Source organism: Sus scrofa, chromosome 12, assembly GCF_054392235.1.
Source record: "Sus scrofa isolate SSC_HxYL_T2T_F1_AM1 chromosome 12, Sscrofa_HxYL_maternal_Yorkshire_Landrace_v2.0, whole genome shotgun sequence".
Lineage (NCBI taxonomy): Eukaryota > Metazoa > Chordata > Mammalia > Artiodactyla > Suidae > Sus > Sus scrofa.
The window spans coordinates 18,057,262-18,074,735 of NC_139394.1; the positions used below are offsets into that span (position 1 = coordinate 18,057,262).

The window sequence follows — 17,474 nt, forward strand, 5'->3', positions numbered from 1 at the left end:
GTGGGTTAAGGATCTGGCTTTGCCATGAGTTGTGGTGTGGGTCACAGTCGAGGCTCGGATCCCGCATTGCTGTGGCTGTGGTGTAGGCTGGCAGCCGTACCTGCTCTTGGACCCCTACCGTGGGAACCTCCACATGCCGTGTGTGTGGCCCTGGAAAGACGAAAAGGAAAGGAAAAAAACCCCGCAAGCTCCATCCCCACAGTTACCGATTCAATTGGTCCAGAGTAGCGCTGAGTACAATGTATCTTCAGTGAGTTCCCAAATGATGCTGATATTTGAGAATCACCTGTGTAGAGTTAATGTGGCGATTGTGTACAGGATGGCTTAGAAAGGGAGAGACTAGTGATGCAAACACCAGTCAGAAGACAGTTATACCCACCCAGATGAAATGAGAGACTAAGCTGGAATCGTTAGGACGTAAGATAGCTACTACGGTCAACAGTGAGTATTTTCAAGTGAAAGTCAGTATGGAAAAAAAAAGTATAGTACTGGGTTAGTTTGGAGGTACATGTTAACGAGAGGAGTACCTTCCTCTCAAGATGTATCGAAGGATATCATTTTATTTTATGTTATGTTATGTTATGTTATGTTATGTTATTTTAGGAGGGCCGCACCTGCAGCATAGGGAGTTCCCCAGGCTAGGGTTCGAAGGGTCGAATTGGAGTTGCTGCCTCCGGACTACAACAGCAAGGCCAGATCCCAGCCGTGTCTGTGACCTACACCGCAGCTCACGATTCCCTAACCCACTGAGTGAGGCCAGGGATGGAACCTGCATCCTCCTGGATGCCAGTGAGATTTGTTTCCGCCGAGCCACGATGGGAGCTCCCAAGAAGGATATCTTTGATTTCTTCTGGTGTTGAATTGGCCTAGAAAAACATGATGAAACTGGAAGGGGTGTAAATGTAAGAATATTCTTTTTAGCTGTAAGAAATTACTTGTGGAGGAGTTCCCGTCGTGGCGCAGTGGTTAACGAATCCGACTAGGAACCATGAGGTTGCGGGTTCGGTCCCTGCCCTTGCTCAGTGGGTTGACGATCCGGCGTTGCCGTGAGCTGTGGTGTAGGTTGCAGACGCGGCTCGGATCCCGCGTTGCTGTGGCTCTGGTGTAGGCCGGTGGCTACAGCTCCGATTCAACCCCTAGCCTGGGAACCTCCATATGCCGCGGGAGCGGCCCAAGAAATAGCAACAACAACAACAGCAACAACGACAAAAAGACAAAAGTCAAAAAAAAAAAAAAAAAAAAAAAAAGACGTACATTTGAATCGCTACCTTTTTTGCAATACGTGTAAGTTGCAAATATAAACGTCATTATGTTGGAATTGTTATAAAGACTATTTGTTTAATGAAAGTAATTTGTTACTCATTTTGGAATACTAAAATTGCTACAACAACGATGGAGGAAATCTCTTTTTGTCTCTAGTAAAGATTAGCCTGGGAATTATTGCACATATCGGAGTGACTAATCATAGAGCAGTGGCTCTCAACCAGGGTGATTTTGCACGCAGGCGACATTTGGCAATGCCTGGAGACATTTTTGGCTGTCAGAACGGTAGATGTACTGCTGGCATCCAGTGGACAGAGGCCAGAGATGCTGCCACACATCCTGCAGTGTACAGGAGAGCCCCCAACAAAGAACTATCCAGCCCCAAATGTCAAGCGTGCTGCCCTTCTCTGGGGAAATAAAGATCACGTAGCACAAATATTTGTTGAACCTTTGCTCTTTTGTATCTGATGCACCACGTAAATAATCATGAACGTGTATAAATCCCGAGCAGATGTCCTCCGCAGTGAGAGTTCTTTAATGTGTGGAGGGAGTATTGAGGTTATGTGTCATCCTGTATAGATTAGAATTAGTGCCAATGGTTAAATGTTCGGACAGAATAAATGTTTTTCTTCTTTTGCTTGTGTCTTTTTTGTAGAAATCTTGGTTGCAATTTAATCACAGAAGTGAGCTTTGGAACGTTTCAAGCCTGGCACGGAATGCAGTTTTTACACAAGTTGTAAGTGCAATAGAAGATGAATACATGTAAAAAGAACCCTATGCATTAAAACCTAAGACAGGCGTTCCTGCTGTGGAGCAATGGGATCAGCAGCATCTCAGGAGCGTTGGGATGTAGGTTCGAGCCCTGGCCCAGCACGGTGGGTTAAGGATCCTTCATGGCTGCAGTTGCTGCGTAGGTCACAACTGTGGCTCGGATCTGATCCCTCGCCTGGGAACTCCATATGCCACGGGGCGGCCAAAGAAAGAAAAACAAAAAAAAAATCAGGAGTTCCCGTCGTGGCTCAGTGGTTAATGAATCCGACTAGGAACCATGAGGTTGCGGGTTCCATCCCTGGCCTTGCTCAGGGGGTTAAGGACCCGATGTTGCCGTGAGCTATGGTGTAGGTTGCAGACGTGGCTCGGATCCCGAGTTGCTGTGGCTCTGGCGTAGGTCGGTGCCTATAGCTCCAATTGGACCCCTAGCCTGGGAACCTCCATATGCCATGGGAGCAGCTCAAGAAGTGGCAAAAAGACAAAAAAAAAAACAAAAAAAACAAAAAAAACCAACAGTTATTGGTTAGCTGGGCCTAAGTCCAGTATGAATTCCAGAAGGGGTCCCTTTATTTTCCAAGTGAGGAAACTAAGGTACAAAGAGGCCAAGAGCCGGGTCTAACTCAGCAATGAAATGCTTTCCTTTCCATAGTACTGGTCTTGGGCATGGGCAACCAGAGACACCAAGCAAAACAGCCAGGTTAGCATTGTCACGGAATCCCATGGCTAATCCCAACCCCGCTGCTCCAGTGTGCGCATGGTCCGTGAAGTTCTCCTTTTGAATTTAACTTTGCTTCCTGCTCCTGGGCAAAGTCCTAGCTGCTTATAACTGAGTACGCAACACAGAGCTGCCAGTAACTGAGTTTAGCACAGAATTCTTCAGGGAGCAAAAGGTGTGGCTGCTTCCTCAACCATTAACTTCTTTGACATGGCAAAGCAGAACGAATTCCCGAACACCCACCGCAGGCAGGCCCTTCTCTCCCCACCTCCCAGAACATTATTGTTCAGAAAGTACATACCTCGGACGTGAATTCTCTTGGCCGATAGGAACCTTCAAGATAGGGAAAAAGATGTGGTTTGTGTTCAGCTGTAGTGTGGAAGACATGAAGACAATACATTACATACAAGGATATACAATTCTATATACTTTCTTTCCTGACTGCTCTTCAGTAGGAGATGTGGGTTTTATACTCGTGCAGCCAGGACATTCTGTGATTTCTCTGTGACTCCAGGGAATGAGAGTGGGTATGTTCAGGGGCCTGAATGGGGATTTTAGACTTAAGGTGAAGAGCTTCTTCTAAACCTGGCTTTGGAAAAGACTCCCTTCGCTGCATTCAGAAATCCAGTTTCACATAGTTCATTTCAGGTTAATTAATGCAGGTGTCGAGGGTGATCTGGAGCTAGAGGATCAGTTCCTGCGGATGCCTGTCTGTGGTGGCCTCCCTCATCCCCTCGGTAATTTGCTGGTGCCGACCTTGGGGAAGGAGCTCCAGGGTCAGTGTTTCGTTTTGTTTTGCTTGGTTTTGTTTCGTTTTGTTCTGTTTTTGAACTGACACATCTGAGAGCAGGCCCATTGGGTCCCTAAAGCAGGAGGTTGTAGTAGCAGTATCAATACAGGGTCTTAAACGCAGCACATTTTCTGAACATTTTCTAACACGGGGAGTGCCTTATGAGAATCCGAGTAACGTAGGCAACGCAGGAAAATGCATTGTGGAATCACAGTGGATGAAAGTTCACAAATTCATGCCCAGTGATTTACCGAGGGCCATGCCCACTGAGTGTCAGCACGGTAGTAAGTGCTGGGGTGTGAAGAAGACTAGGACAGGGAGTTTGTCCCTGAGAAACGTTTGCACTGGAAGGAGAAAGATGGATGTGGATGGGGAAACGTGAAAGCCCTGCAGCCGGGTGGCCAGGTGTGGGTGGGGGCCGAAGGAGAAAGTGGGTCGTGCATTAGGAAAGATTCCTGAGGAAGGGGCACAAACTGGTTCCTCTGAAATTTCTGTGTTCACCTCCCCCCCGCCCCCGCGCCCCGTTTCAGGGCCACACCTGTGGCATGTGGAGGTTCCGAGGCTAGGGCTTGAATGGGAGCTGTAGTCACTGGCCTACCCCACAAGCACATCCACTCCTGATCCGAACCATGTCTGGGACTTACACCACAGCTCACGGCAACGCCGGCTCTTAACCCACTGAGCAAGGCCAGGGATCAGTCCCACATCCTCATGGATGCTGGTTGGGTTCGTTAACGGCTGAGCAGCGACGGGAACTCCAGCACCTACTCTCCTCTCCTCTCCTCCCAGCTGCCTCCTCGTCTTCCCCCCTGTATCTCGAGAAATCTTCCTTCCCTCAGAAGCATAGCGAGTCTTCCTCTGCCCCCTAACAAGTACTTCTGTCCCAGGCACCATGCCGTACTTTTCCTTACTGTACAAGGAAGACAGTAGTGCTTGGTATATAGTCAGTGCTGAGCACGTGTTACCTCACATAATATCTCAGGGTTCTCACCCCAGCAACTCTCGTGACGCAGATATTATCATCGCCATTGTGGGGATGAGGAAATGGCAACTCGGAGACGTTGGATAACTTGCCGAGATTCACACCACTAACAAGTGGCACAACCGCTTAGGAGCTTTGCCAGTGATTTCCTATGCAGCTCCGCAGGTCCTTGTCAAAGGCGGTAAATGGTGGCAATGTGGCTTTTTGTGCCTTGTATCCCGACGTTGGTTTCTAACGTGACTAGGACCTTTAGAGCAGGGAGTTCTTTTTCCCTGTGAGAGTTCCTTACTTCTGGCACTCCTGGCGTGCCACCCCTGGGCACCCCATCTGCACCGGCCACTGGCCAGTGCAGCTGTGACGTCATTACTGCTGAGCACCTACTCTGTGCCCAGCCTGTGCCAGGTGCGTTGCACGTGCTCTTTCATTTAATCCTCCAACTGCCTTATGAGGTAAATGGTCCTGAGACTCAGAGATGTTTCTTGCTCGAGTGACTTCCCCAGAAGGTGACATCCAGAATGCAACTCCAGATCTGCCTGATTCCCCGGCCCTTGCTTCTTCCACTGTTCCCGACTGCCAGGGACTCTTCCTCAAGGCTATTCTCAGGGCTTTGATGAAGATACAGGTTCACCATTTCGGATTCTTTAGCCTTTGTGCCTGAGAGAGGGTTCATGTGGTGCAGTTAGAGGTCTCGGATTGAGGAGCCTCCCGTGGGGAGTCATGTTCTCATGGCTGCTGAAGCTGTGTAGAAGGATTAGGGAAAGGGGGTGCTTCGTCCCCAAGTCCCTCAAACATGTTGGAACAGGGTCAGGATCTCTCTGCTTATTTCTTTGACTGCCTTCTGCCAAGGACCCAGTTTTCCCTGCCTGCCCTGGGATTCTAGCACAGATAGTTTTGGAGTTTGCCCTGTTTTTAAATTTTTGTTCACTGCCTTCTTTGGATGGTTTTCAGCTTCAGCTGTTAGGATTTCAGTACATTCAGGGCAGTGATGACGTGATTCAGCCCTCAGTTCTTCTCAGTCTCCTCAGTTCACCGAAAGGAAATGTAGTCCGTCTGTCTGGACTTATAGAGAAGAGTTTGGAGAAAAAAAGCAACAGGCAAGAAATGTTCCCTTATTTTGGAGTTCCCGTTGTGGCGCAGCGGAAACAAATCCAACTGGAAACCATGAGGTTGCGGGTTGGATCCCTGGCCTCGCTCCATGGGTTAAGGATCCGGCTTTGCCAGGAGCTGTGGTGTAGGTTGCAGATGTGGCTCGGATCCAGCGTTGCCGTGGCTGTGGCACAGGCCGGCACGTGTAGCTCCAGTTCGGCCCCTAGCCTGGGAACGTCCATGGGCCATGGGTTTGGCCCTGAACAGCAAAACAGTAAAGTTAGTTATCTTATTATTGAGCTGTAAGAGTTCTTTGTGTATTCTGGATGTTCTGGATACTAGACCTTTACCAGATAAATGATTTGCAAATATTTTCCCCCATGCTGTGTGCTGTTCTTCACTTTCTTGATAGTGTTCTTTGAAGCACACACATTTTTAAAATTTTACAGGGTCCAATTTACCTGGTTTTTCCTTTGGTTGCTTGTTTGTAAGAAACCGTTGCCTAGGACAGGGTCCTAAAGATTTACTCCTGGGTTTTCTTCTAAGAATTGTGTAGCGTTTGCTCTCACACTTGGCTCTTTGATCCACTTTGAGTTACTTTTCATATGTGATGTGCAAGGTAGGTAGGAGTCCAGCTTTGTTATTTTGTGTGTGGGTGTGCAGTCGTCCCAGCACCATTTAGGACTCTTCTTTCCGCATTGAATTCTGCTCGGCGGCACCTTGTTGGAAGTCGATAGACCATAAATATGAGGATTTATTTCCGCACTGTCAGGTCTGTTCTGTTGATTTCCGTGTATGTTCTCATGCCAGTACCACCCTGTGATTGCAGTAGCTTTGAACTGGGTTTGGAAACCAGGACGGGTGAGTCCTCCCACTTTGCTCTTTACCCACATCGCTTTGGTCATTCTGGGCCCCTTGAATTGCCATGTGGATTTTAGAATGAGCTTGGCAGTTTCCGGAACGAAATCAGCTGGGATTTTGGTAGGCATTGCACTGCAAACATAGATCAATTTGGGAAGTAGTACAAATTTAATAATGCTGTCCTCGGATCGGTGACCATGGCGTCTTTCGTTTATTTCGATCTTCAACGTCTTTCAACGATGTTTTGCACTTTGCAGCGTGGGTCTTGCACTTCGCTGGTTAAAGTTTTTTCCTAAGTATTTTATTCTTTCTGATGCTGTTACACATGGAGTTGTTTTCTTCATTTTGATTTGGCTTACTTATTACTCGTGTATAGAGATACAGCTAATTTTTGCCTATTGCTCTTACATCCTGCAACCTTGCTGACCCCATTTCTTAATGCTCATAGTTATTAGTGATGCAGGTTTTTGCCCCAAACCGGTTACCTACGCCTTCATGCAACTGCCCTGTTACAACACTGACCTGCAAACATTTTCCAAAATGCCACCCGAGGAGAGGCTTTTGGCACCAGGCAGCTGTCAGTCAGGTCAAAGGCGAGCCTTTCAAGTGAGGTCTTCCAGGGAACCACCAGACAGATAAAACAATGGCGGTGCCTTGGGAATGAGTCTTCGAGGGAACTCAAGCTCCATTCTGCTCCCTCTGGGACTGGGAACGTGGGCTCTGTTTCAAGGCCACCACTGGCCTGGAGAGCAGAGGTCTAGGACATGTTAAAACAACCCATCTCACTGTTCTTACAGAAGTTAATTTGTTTTCCTTAAACTAAATTGCTGCAAGCCTGTTGGCTACATTTCCAGAGTTCTAAACAGGTGATTCTGACCCCTTTTGCCAATTTTGTTGTTGTTGTTGTTGTTGTTGTTGTTGTTGTTGTAGAGGGATGATGAACTTTCAGATGTTACTCCTCCACCTTTTTCAGTGATTTGCCTGCCACATGGTTTCAAATCTCTAAGGAGTTCCTGTTGTGGCTCAGTGGGTTAAGAATCCGACTGGTATCCATGAGGATGAGGGTTCGATCCCTGGCCTTGCTCAGTGGGCTGAGGGTCTGGCATTGCCATGAGCTGTGGTGTAGGTCATAGACGTGGCTTGGATCTGGTGTTGCCGTGGCTGTGGTGTAGGCCGGCAGCTACAGCTCCGATTCGACCCCTAGCCTGGGAACTTCCATATGCCGTGGGTATAGCTCCAAAACAAAGAAAGGAAAAGAAAAGCAAAGCAAAAAGGATACACACGGGACTGTGTGATGGGAGTATGGCTTTTACCAGTTTCTCTTGGACTTATCTCTTCTTCTTTGTCTCCAAAACCAAGGATTTGGTCCTATTTTTGTTTTTAACTGTGCAGTTTAAACCATGAAATTAAGAAAAAAATTCTAGAGGTGAAAACCACCTTGAATTATGGAGGACACTAAAACTAGCATTCCTTGGAGTTCTTGCTGTGGCACAATGGGATTGGTGGCATCTCGGGAGCGCTGGGTTGCAGGTTTGATCCCCACCTGACAGTGGGTTAAGGATCCTGCAGCTGTGGCTTAGGTCATGACTGCGGCTCAGATCTGATCCCTGGCCCGAGAAGCCTATGTGCCGCATGGCGAGAAAAGTGGGGGGGAAAAAAAAAAGAAAACAACCCTCAAAATAGCATTTCTTACAGAGCAAGGACTTCCTGCCAAGATAATCACTTCTAGGGTCTTTGACCTGAAAAGTTCTTTGGAGTGTTTTTTCTTTGCTATCCACTATTTTTTTTTTTCTATTTCTTTCTCTTTATCTCCTGGATACTTGGGTAGTTTCCAAAGAGAGAGTGTTTTATGGATTCTAAGGGTGATTTATAAGTAAAGACAGAAAATGATTTTTTCCTTCAAGTTCCAGACCCAAAAAATGAATATAAACTTTCGGGAAAGTAATTGAAAATGCAGATAATTTTAATTCCATTCCATTTTTTTCAGAGTTCTCAGCCATAATCCTTTGACAACAGTTGAAGATTCGTATCTTTATAAATTACCAGTGCTGAGATACTTGTAAGTATCACAACCGTCTCATGGGAGATTGAGTGTTTTGCCTAAACAGTGACAATTTAAATTCTAAGTGGTGTGAGTTCCTGTCCTGGCTCAGTGGTAGTGAACCTGACTATTATCCACGAGCCTCGCTTAGTGGGTTGGGGATCGGGCGTTGCCATGAGCTGTGGTGTAGGCTGCAGACACAACTTGGATCACTAGTTGCTGTGGCTGTGGCGTAGGCCGGGAACTTCCATATGCTGCCCCCGTGGCCCTAAAAAGACCAAAACGAAACCATAATAATAATAATTTTAAAAGGTTGGAGTGTTCGACACCAAGGTCATTAATTTGACGATGCCAGTCAATTTAACTTCCGTCAATAAGAGCTCTTTGGAATTATCATCTATGGCAAGTAAGAAGCCAGAATTGAAGTAATTACATGTTAGGCATTTTTTTCTTTTTTAAGTCTAGAATTTTTGTCCTTGTGTTTATACCATGCATGTTTGGGCTTTTCCTTCAGAGACCTGGGAACAACACAAGTGTCACTTACAACGGTTGAAAGTATCCTCATGATGACCCTTGAATTGGAAAAGCTGTAAGTTGATTTTTCTTACATTTATGTTCACTTAAATTTTTTAGGTTTGTTGTGTTATTTTCCTCAGTCAGATTTTTTCATGTGTCATTTTCATTAATAAGAGTCATGACTCGCGTAGGCAACTTCAGGTAATGTACTTTCATTTCTCCCCTCCCAGCCCTTGTGTCTTTTGTGTTGTTTTGTTTTGCTGCTCTTTGTGCTTCATTTTGGACAGTTTCTCTGCCTCAGTGTTTCCTGATGCTTTCTTCTGCAGTGTCTAACCTGCCATTAAGCCCATCCTGTATCTTTTTCATTTAGAAATTGGCTTTCACCTCTAGAAGCTCAGTTCGGGTGTGTTTTACGTCTTCTATGCGTCTCCTTAACATTTTCAGTCTGGATTTTTTTCACACATGCAATACAGTACTAATAACTTTTTTCCTATGTATTAAAATTTTCAATGTTCTTTTCTGCTGATTCTAGCATCTGTGCAGATTATGGGTTCGCTTTGATTGAGTACTTTTCCTCCTCCACATGGGACATATTTTCCTGCTCCTTTGCATGCTTGGTGATTTTTCACATAATTCCAGACATTGTGAGTTTTAGTTTATTGTGTGCTATATATATTTGTATATTCTTATAAAATGCTTGAGCTTTGTTTTGGGTGGAACAAAACAGTTTATCTTTTTAGGTCTAGTTTTTTGTTGTTGTTGTTGTTGTCACTTTTTTTTTTCTTCAAGGCCGCACTTACAGCACATGGAGGTTCCCAGGCTAGGGATGGGATCGGAGCTACAGCTGCGAGCCTACACCACCGCCACAGCAATGCCAGATCCAAGCCGTGTCTGCCACCTACACCACAGCTCACAGCGACACCAGATCCTTAACCCACTGAGCAAGGCCAGGGATCAGACCTGCAACCTCATGGTTCCTCGTCAGATTTGTTTTTGCTGCACCACAACGGGAACTCCCTAGGTCTCGTTTTTAAGATTTGTTAGGTATGACCACAAGTAGCCTTTAGTCTAGAGCTCATCATTTGAACCTACTGAGGGGAGTTGCCATCATGACTCAGTGGTTAATGAATTCAACTAGGAACCATGAGATTGCGGGTTGGATCCCTGGCCTTGCTCAGTGGGTCAAGGGTCCGGCATTGCCGTGAGCTGTGGTGTAGGTTGCAGATGCGGCGTGGATCCCGCGTTGCTGTGGCTCTGGCGTAGGCCAGTGGCTACAGCTCCAATTAGATCTATAGCCTGGGAACCTCCATATGCTGCAGGAGCGGCCCTAGAAAAGGCAAAAAGATCAAAAAAAAAAAAAAAAAAAAAAAAGAAAGAAGAAAAAAGAAAAGAAAAGAAAGGAAAAAAGAAACTGCTGAGACAAGCCCTTTCTGAGTAGTGTAAGGTTTTCCCGTCTGGCTTGTAGGAACAGGTACTATTTCCCATGCTGTGTGATACCCATTTATTCTGATTAACCCATCTTTTCTTGGCCTCAAGGAATTCCTCACACACCTGCACTGACCAACACTTTGCTGAATAGTCCAGAGATCCCTCTGCCTGTCTCCAGAGTTCTCTGTCTGTGCCTTTCTTTTCTCTCTAGTACTCTGCTTTGTGAACCCCTGTTACCTTGGTTTTCCCAGACTCTCAGCTCCATTTCCTGAGTCAGGGAGTCCATCAGTCTCTGACTGGGTTTCTCTTCCCTGTCCGATGACCTGAAAACTCTCTCAAAGAAGTGAGCAGGGCAATCATAGGGATCACTTCCTTATTTCCCATCTCTTGGGGATCACTGAACCTTATTGCCTGAGATGCGGTTTCTTGAAAACTGTCTTTTCATATCTTTGGCCCCTTCGCAGCATATGGGGTTCCCAGGCCAGATCGGATCCGAGCTGCCGTTGCAACCTAAGCCACAGCTGTGGCAACACTGGCTCCTTAACCCACTGTGCCGGGCTGGGGATCGAACCTGCGTCCCAGGGCTCCCAAGACGCCACCGAATCCCACTGCACCTGAGCGGACACTCCACCAATACCATTCTTTAAGTCTGTTTTGTCTTGATACAGAGTCCAGTCAGAGATTAGGCATCTCATGTCATATCTTTGTTTCTTTTAAGCTGGAGTATTTCTCGGGTATTTTTTTTTTTCTGTCTTTTATGAAATTGTCGTCTTTGAAGAATCGAAGCCAGTTGTCTTGTGCATTGCCCTACAGTGTGGATTTGTCTGTTTCTTCATGAGATTCAAAGTAAACATTTTGGGGATGAATGCTTCATAGACACTGTATCCTTCCTACTTCCTCCCTCTGGGTGGCCCAGTGGGTCAAGATTTGATCACTTGTTTAGGGAGCTGTCTTCCATATCGCTCCATTGGAAAGTTATTTTCCCCCTTGGTAATTCATAAATAATCTGTGGGGTGACATTTGGGGATCAGTGAGGGTCCTACTGTCAAACAGCTCTTCGCCCAGCTGTGCATCAGTGGTGATCCTTGTCTGAATCAGTTATTACATTGGTAGTTGCAAAATGGCACTTTCCCTTTTGTTTGGCCGCCCGCACAGCAGATGGAAGCTCCTGGGCCAGGGATCAGATCCGAGCCAGAGGTGTTCCAGCTGTGGCAATGCCAGATCCTTAACCATTGCTCTCGGCCAGGAATCGAAGCGGCGCCTCCACAGAGACAAGCCAGATCCTTAACCCACTGCACCACAGCGGGAATTCCCAAGATGATGCTCCTAATTCTATCATTCCCTATGCATTTATTAGCTGATACTACTGTGTAAAGAAGAGCTCTCCCTCTTGTCTTTTCACTTATCATTACGGACTCGTGTGCCCTTCTTTAACTTAATGCTGTTATACCTTATTGTCATGCTCGCATTCTTCTTTTGAATGTTCAGATTGTCCAGATCTGGCCAGTACAGTCTCTGTTATTGTTTAACCACACAGTGTTTCTTTATTTAGTACCTTCTAATATATTTGCTACTCACAACTAGGAATTGAGAAAGGGACTCCAGAAGCTGGGGACTTGTTCAGACTTCTCCTAGAAGTCTTCCCTCTTGCTGTGTACTGTCAACTCACAGTGAGCTTTTGGGTCGGGAGGAGATACTTCCGAATTAAACTACAGGCCAATGTCCCCCAATTCTAACACGTATCACTTTTTTCGTCTAGGCACACTATATCTACTGCCATCGTCATCCTTCTGTTGGGTACCTCTGTCCTCCTGCATATTTACTTACAACAGCCAAGAGCAGCCCTTGACCAGCTAGTCCCTGTGCAATGCTCCAGTTCTTCTGCCCTAAGAAGTCCTTTCGGCCCCGCCCTGTGGTGGCTGTGGCCTGCCTCTCGTACCTGCTCAACTAACTCCTCTACCACAGATTTAATTCTCTGCATTTCCGTTTACAGGATCTTGCCTAGCCATATGGCCTGCTGCCTCTGCCAATTTAAAAACAGCATTGAAGTTGTCTGCAAGACGGTCAAGCTGCATTGTGACAGATGCCTGCAAAACAGCGCGCGTTGTGGTGAGTCCGAATTGCCTGGTGATACATTTTTAAATGTTTATTTAATGTTTATTTTTAATCAGTTATGATGGATTGTTGAATGAATGGTGTAATTGCAATAGTTTTATTCATTCAGCACTCCAACTCCCTAAATTTCTAAGAACTACTCCCTTGCTAAAGGTCAGATTCTTGGTTACATTATTAAGCTAATAACAGCTCAGTTACATTAGCTGCCTGATGTAAGTGACCCACATAAAGGAGCAAGAGGAAGGAATGCAGAGGGGAAGGGAGTCAACCTTAATGGCCACATACTATATTCGGTGCTCCCTGCAAATGAGAACTTATTCCTACAGTGCACCACAGTGTGTAAACTGCGTTTAGATACGTTAAGTCTCAAGTACCCTTTGTCTTCTACAACAGGCGTAAATGTAGTTCTGATTAGTTTGTTTGTTTTGTTTGCAGTTGTATGATAGAGTGTAAGCAGTGCCCTTTTATGGTTTATGGTTTATGGTTTACCTGAGAGTTTCTGGTTCCACAACCCGAAGCTGCTACCTAGCCCTTCGAATGGGTAGGAGAGCTATTTTATTCTTAGACCATCCAGCTCTGAACTTGCTCTAAATCTCAAGCTTTTCTACCCACAAAACACTCAGGTGCTTCCAACTATTTTCTGTATATCAGATTTATTGACACTACCTTAACAACTTCAAAACCTGCTTTCCTGCCCAGATGGCTCGAATACGCGTCTCCATCAGTGATCTAGAGCACATTGTAAAGGACACGTTGCTACTTAGATAAAGACCATGTTGCTTCTTTTTCAAAACAATGTTTTCAGTTTTTTTAACCAATTATATTGCTCCCTTCTCCCCCAGAAGTGGGCAGAAAAGGGTGTTTGGTCTGCCTTTACAGGTGAGGGCAAGCAAGATCAGAGGCGTTCAGTGTCGTGGCCTAGTGCTCAGACCCCTGTCGCCAGCTGTGGGCTCTCGGCCAGTCTGGGCTCCTCCTTCCTCGTGACCCTTCCCTCCTCCCCTGACCCTCACCACCGCCACCCCAAACGCTTTTCATCCCTCTGGAGGAGAAGCCCAGCTACACAGTGGTACACATCACCTTGCCGTAGTGAGCAGCTTTGGTGGTTCCGCAAGCAGAGCTGGAAATAGGCGAAGTGAAATGAAATGAAAGCAAAGTAGGCTTCTGGCAGAAGTTGCTTTTTCCCTCTTGCCTTTTAGGACCTCACGTATTAACATTCCACGTTGGCATACAGCCTGGAAAAATCTCTCAACCTGCACCCCAGATCCCTGCCCAAATTGTAGCAAAGAACCAGGGTGTAGAACCTTCGGTTGTGAGGGCTGGGATATATATAAGCAGGGACTGGGCAAAGGACTCGGTGGGTAGATGGAGAAGGACAAGTGCAGGTGAGGCCCTGTGAGCCGCAGGTGTTGTCCCGGTCCCCTGGGATAGCAGCAAGAACACAAGCACAGTGAAGAGGTGGAGAGACGGGGCCAGCCCCTCTGCTTCTGAGGCAGGACAGGATGGGGTGTGTGAGCCTGAGGGAGGAGTCACAGTAGATCCGCAGGGCCCAGCGGAGTCCGGGAGTGTTTGTCTTCCAGCCCTGGCTTTTCTCGAGTCCTGGGCAGTTGGCCCCTGGGGTCCAGTGGACTAATCCTAAATGTAGTCGCTGTATTTCACGTTATGGAGCTCTCTGAATGAAGAGGCACTTTTTGGGAAGCTGTCTTCTGCCACCTGTTGTTGTTGCCAGTCGTAGGTCTAAGTGTGGGTCTCTCTGTCTCCTCTCTAAGTGGCCCTCGGAGGTTTGCTGCTGCCTAGTGTGTTTGCCCGGGATACGTGGCTGATGGGACAAGAGCTGCCCCATCAGTCTTCCGTGTTCAGAACCAGTCTCTTCCTTTTTGACAGATAAAGAAACATCTCTAGGGCACGCAGAAGGATCGTTCATGAAGGTGCTACAAGCCCGGAAGAAGAACACCAGCACCGAGCTGATTATTGAGCCAGAGAGGCCGTCCTCAGGCAGAAGTCGTGTCAGCTTGTCGAGCTTCATGGATGAGCAGCCGGACTTTAGTGATGAAAGTGATGTTATCAGTGCACTCAACTACATCCTGCCGTATTTCTCCGAGGGAAATCTAGAAGATGCAGAATCCACCTTGCTGCCATTCATCCAGCTTCTCTTTTCAAATGTAGCAGAGGCAGACATCCCACCGGGCCATTTGAAGACCCCCACCGGGAACCCCTCTGTTAAACCTGAATCCAGTATTTCAACTTATAAAACTAAATTGAGGCAACTCTGTTTTCTGGAAAATTTGTTAGATGCAGAAATTCAGGAAAAAATTGATGACGTTCTAAGGAAAGAAAAAGCTGCCATGCTTATACAGTCCAACGTGTTAAGTCCCCAGCTGAGACGCCACATCCTTCGAGGGAAATTGGAAACCGCCCGACAACAGGAGAAGAGCCTCGAAGAGGTTGAGAGCACAGAAAAAAGGCCGCCGAAGGTGAACAGGGTCCTCGAGGGCCCGAGGGGCATAAAGAAAAGGCACTTCAGAGAAATGAGAAGGCAGAGCCCCAGGGGCAAAGAGAATGCCCAGCCACTGGTGGAGAACGCTGCCAGAGGAAGCAAGCTCGGGGGGCCCTCCGCCAGGGAACTGGCCCAGCTGCACGTGGCGCAGAGGCCCAGGAAGCTAGTGGCAAACTCCTTGGAAAAAGAGGCTTTACTCCTAAAGGAACGTAAAGCGGAAGTCTCTTCTTTCCTGAAACAGTACTCGAGGGGCAGGCCTGCTGCCTCTATCCATCCAGAAGCCCCAGGAAAGGTCAAAAAGAAATCAAAGGACTTATCGAACACTCTTTGGGTTTTAGCAGATGCTAATGCAAAAGTCAAAAATATAAAGACTTCTAAAACACTCTCACATCCCAGAAAGATGTACTCCTTCCGCAACTCTCACTCTCCTTTGCTTCACAGAACGGCCGTTCCCAAAAAGGCCCAGGGGTTCCCAGGCAAAATCTCAAGCTATCGATCGCTGTTTGCATTGAGGCCTCCGTCCTCTGCAGTGAGGAGCCTCATAAATTCCCCTTCACTGGAGGCTTCATCGCCTTCAGGAGAACCCAGTTCTCAGGAAAAGCCTTCTCCACAATCCTTTTCTCCTTCAGAGCCTTCTACAGAAAACGTCATCTCAGAAAACAATACTCCACAGGTTGTTTTTGAAGAACTTGCTACTGCTTCAGGCACAACTACTTTGTCGGGCACTCTCCCTGCAAGCACCGCCCAGAGCACTCTTCCTTCAGGATATTCTGCTGTTCCTGCAGACAATGTTATGCCTACTGATCAACACACCCACAAAATACAGTGGGAGTACCACGGTGTGGGCACTGACGTGGCCTCCAAGCCCACAAGCTTCATTGCCCCAGGAGTTCCCTCCCCGGGGACTCAGTTTGAAGCTCAGCTGAACCAGCAGCTGCAGTCCCTCATCCCCAACAATGACGTGAGGGGGCTCATTTCTCATGTTATCCGGACGTTGAAGATGGACTGCTCCGAGCCCCAAGTGCAGCTGGCCTATGCCAAGCTCATCTCCAGGACAGGCCTCCTGATGAAGCTTCTCAGTGAGCAGCAAGAAGCCAAGGTGTCCAAGGCAGAATGGGATACGGACCAGTGGAAAACCGAGAACTACATCAATGAGAACACAGAAGCCCAGGGGGAACAGAAGGAGTCGAGTGAGGTGAAGACAATGCCTGACACATGGGAGCTGGACTTTTCGTCCGCTTAGGACAGGCCCGTAAAGTGCCCACGCAGGAAGACCGGGGGCTCCTAGCCTGTTTCTTGTCTCAGCCACGAGACCGGCTAAGCCAGCGCCCTCCCTCTTTGCTCATTGAGGGCATGTGGCACTGTTCCTAGGGTAGACGAGAGGAGAGCCTAACGCACAAGATAACTAGGTTGTAGAAGGAAATGCTGGCCATAAGATCAATAACACTTTGGGTTTGGTCTGCTCTTAAGAACCTATGAGCTGCTCGCCTGAAAGGATGGGGTTTTAGCACAGTGTAAGAATAATCAGCTATTGGAGTTCCCCTCTGGTGCAGCAGGTTAAGGATCCAGGGCTGTCACTGCTGTGGCTTGGGTCACTGCTGTGGCACAGATTTGATCCCGGGCCCAGAACTTCTGCATGCCTCCCTGGCGGAAAAAAAAAAAAAAGAAGAAGAAGAAGGAATAGTTAGCTATTATTTAGAGAAGGTTTAAAAATAGTTAGCTTTTATCCTTTCTATCCCCTTGGTTTTAAAAAATTGTGCTTTGTTTTTTTAGCTCCCCAAAGAAGTCCCCGGATATGGCTATAATAACAAGCTCATCTTGGCGATATCTGTGACTGTAGTGGTGATGCTTTTGATTGTAATTTTCTGTCTCATCGAGGTAAGGACAACAATTACGTCAGATTCAGAACCTGCAAACTGAAAAGCACAGCCACCTTTCCACTTACTACCGCTTGAACCCCCCTTTAGTCACGAGGACTGAAATACGTGGGGTTCTTTTACTGAAACGTATATTCCCAGGATTTTTAAAGGAACTTCACTCCCAGGAGGTCTCTAGAATTGAACCCGAGATTAAAAAGGCATTAGACTAGTTGGACAAATTCAGTTTGTAAGAAGACCAGAGGTGACATGCTATCCTTGCATATTTTCTCTACCAAATGTCAGCTGGCCAAGTGGCGTTTGCAAATTGTCTTGGATATAAATAGGGTTGCATGGAATTTGTAGGTTGATCTGCGGAAAACTGACATCGTTACAGCATTCTAGGCAGGTGGTATCTGATGCCATGTACGCGTGGCCGTGCGATGTCCTTCAGAAGAGTTTTCATGTGTTCATCGCCTAGGTCTGAACACATTTTTGGTTGAGCTTATGTATGCCTTTTTATTGATATTGTCCATAGACGCATGTGTTTCCAAGA

At 46.9% G+C, this 17,474-nt stretch overlaps 1 protein-coding gene across 1 annotated transcript; it reads left to right on the forward strand.

Moving 5' to 3' along the window:
• The first annotated feature begins 1,918 nt into the window (after positions 1-1,918).
• Positions 1,919-17,474, forward strand: LOC146398081 (leucine-rich repeat-containing protein 37A3-like). The gene is made up of 6 exons (XM_084984203.1): positions 1,919-1,999; positions 8,456-8,527; positions 9,024-9,098; positions 12,447-12,562; positions 14,450-16,257; positions 16,836-17,474. Exons 1-6 carry the CDS (start codon positions 1,980-1,982, stop codon positions 16,980-16,982), a joined length of 2,238 nt encoding a protein of 745 aa, XP_084840329.1. The 5' UTR covers positions 1,919-1,979; the 3' UTR covers positions 16,983-17,474.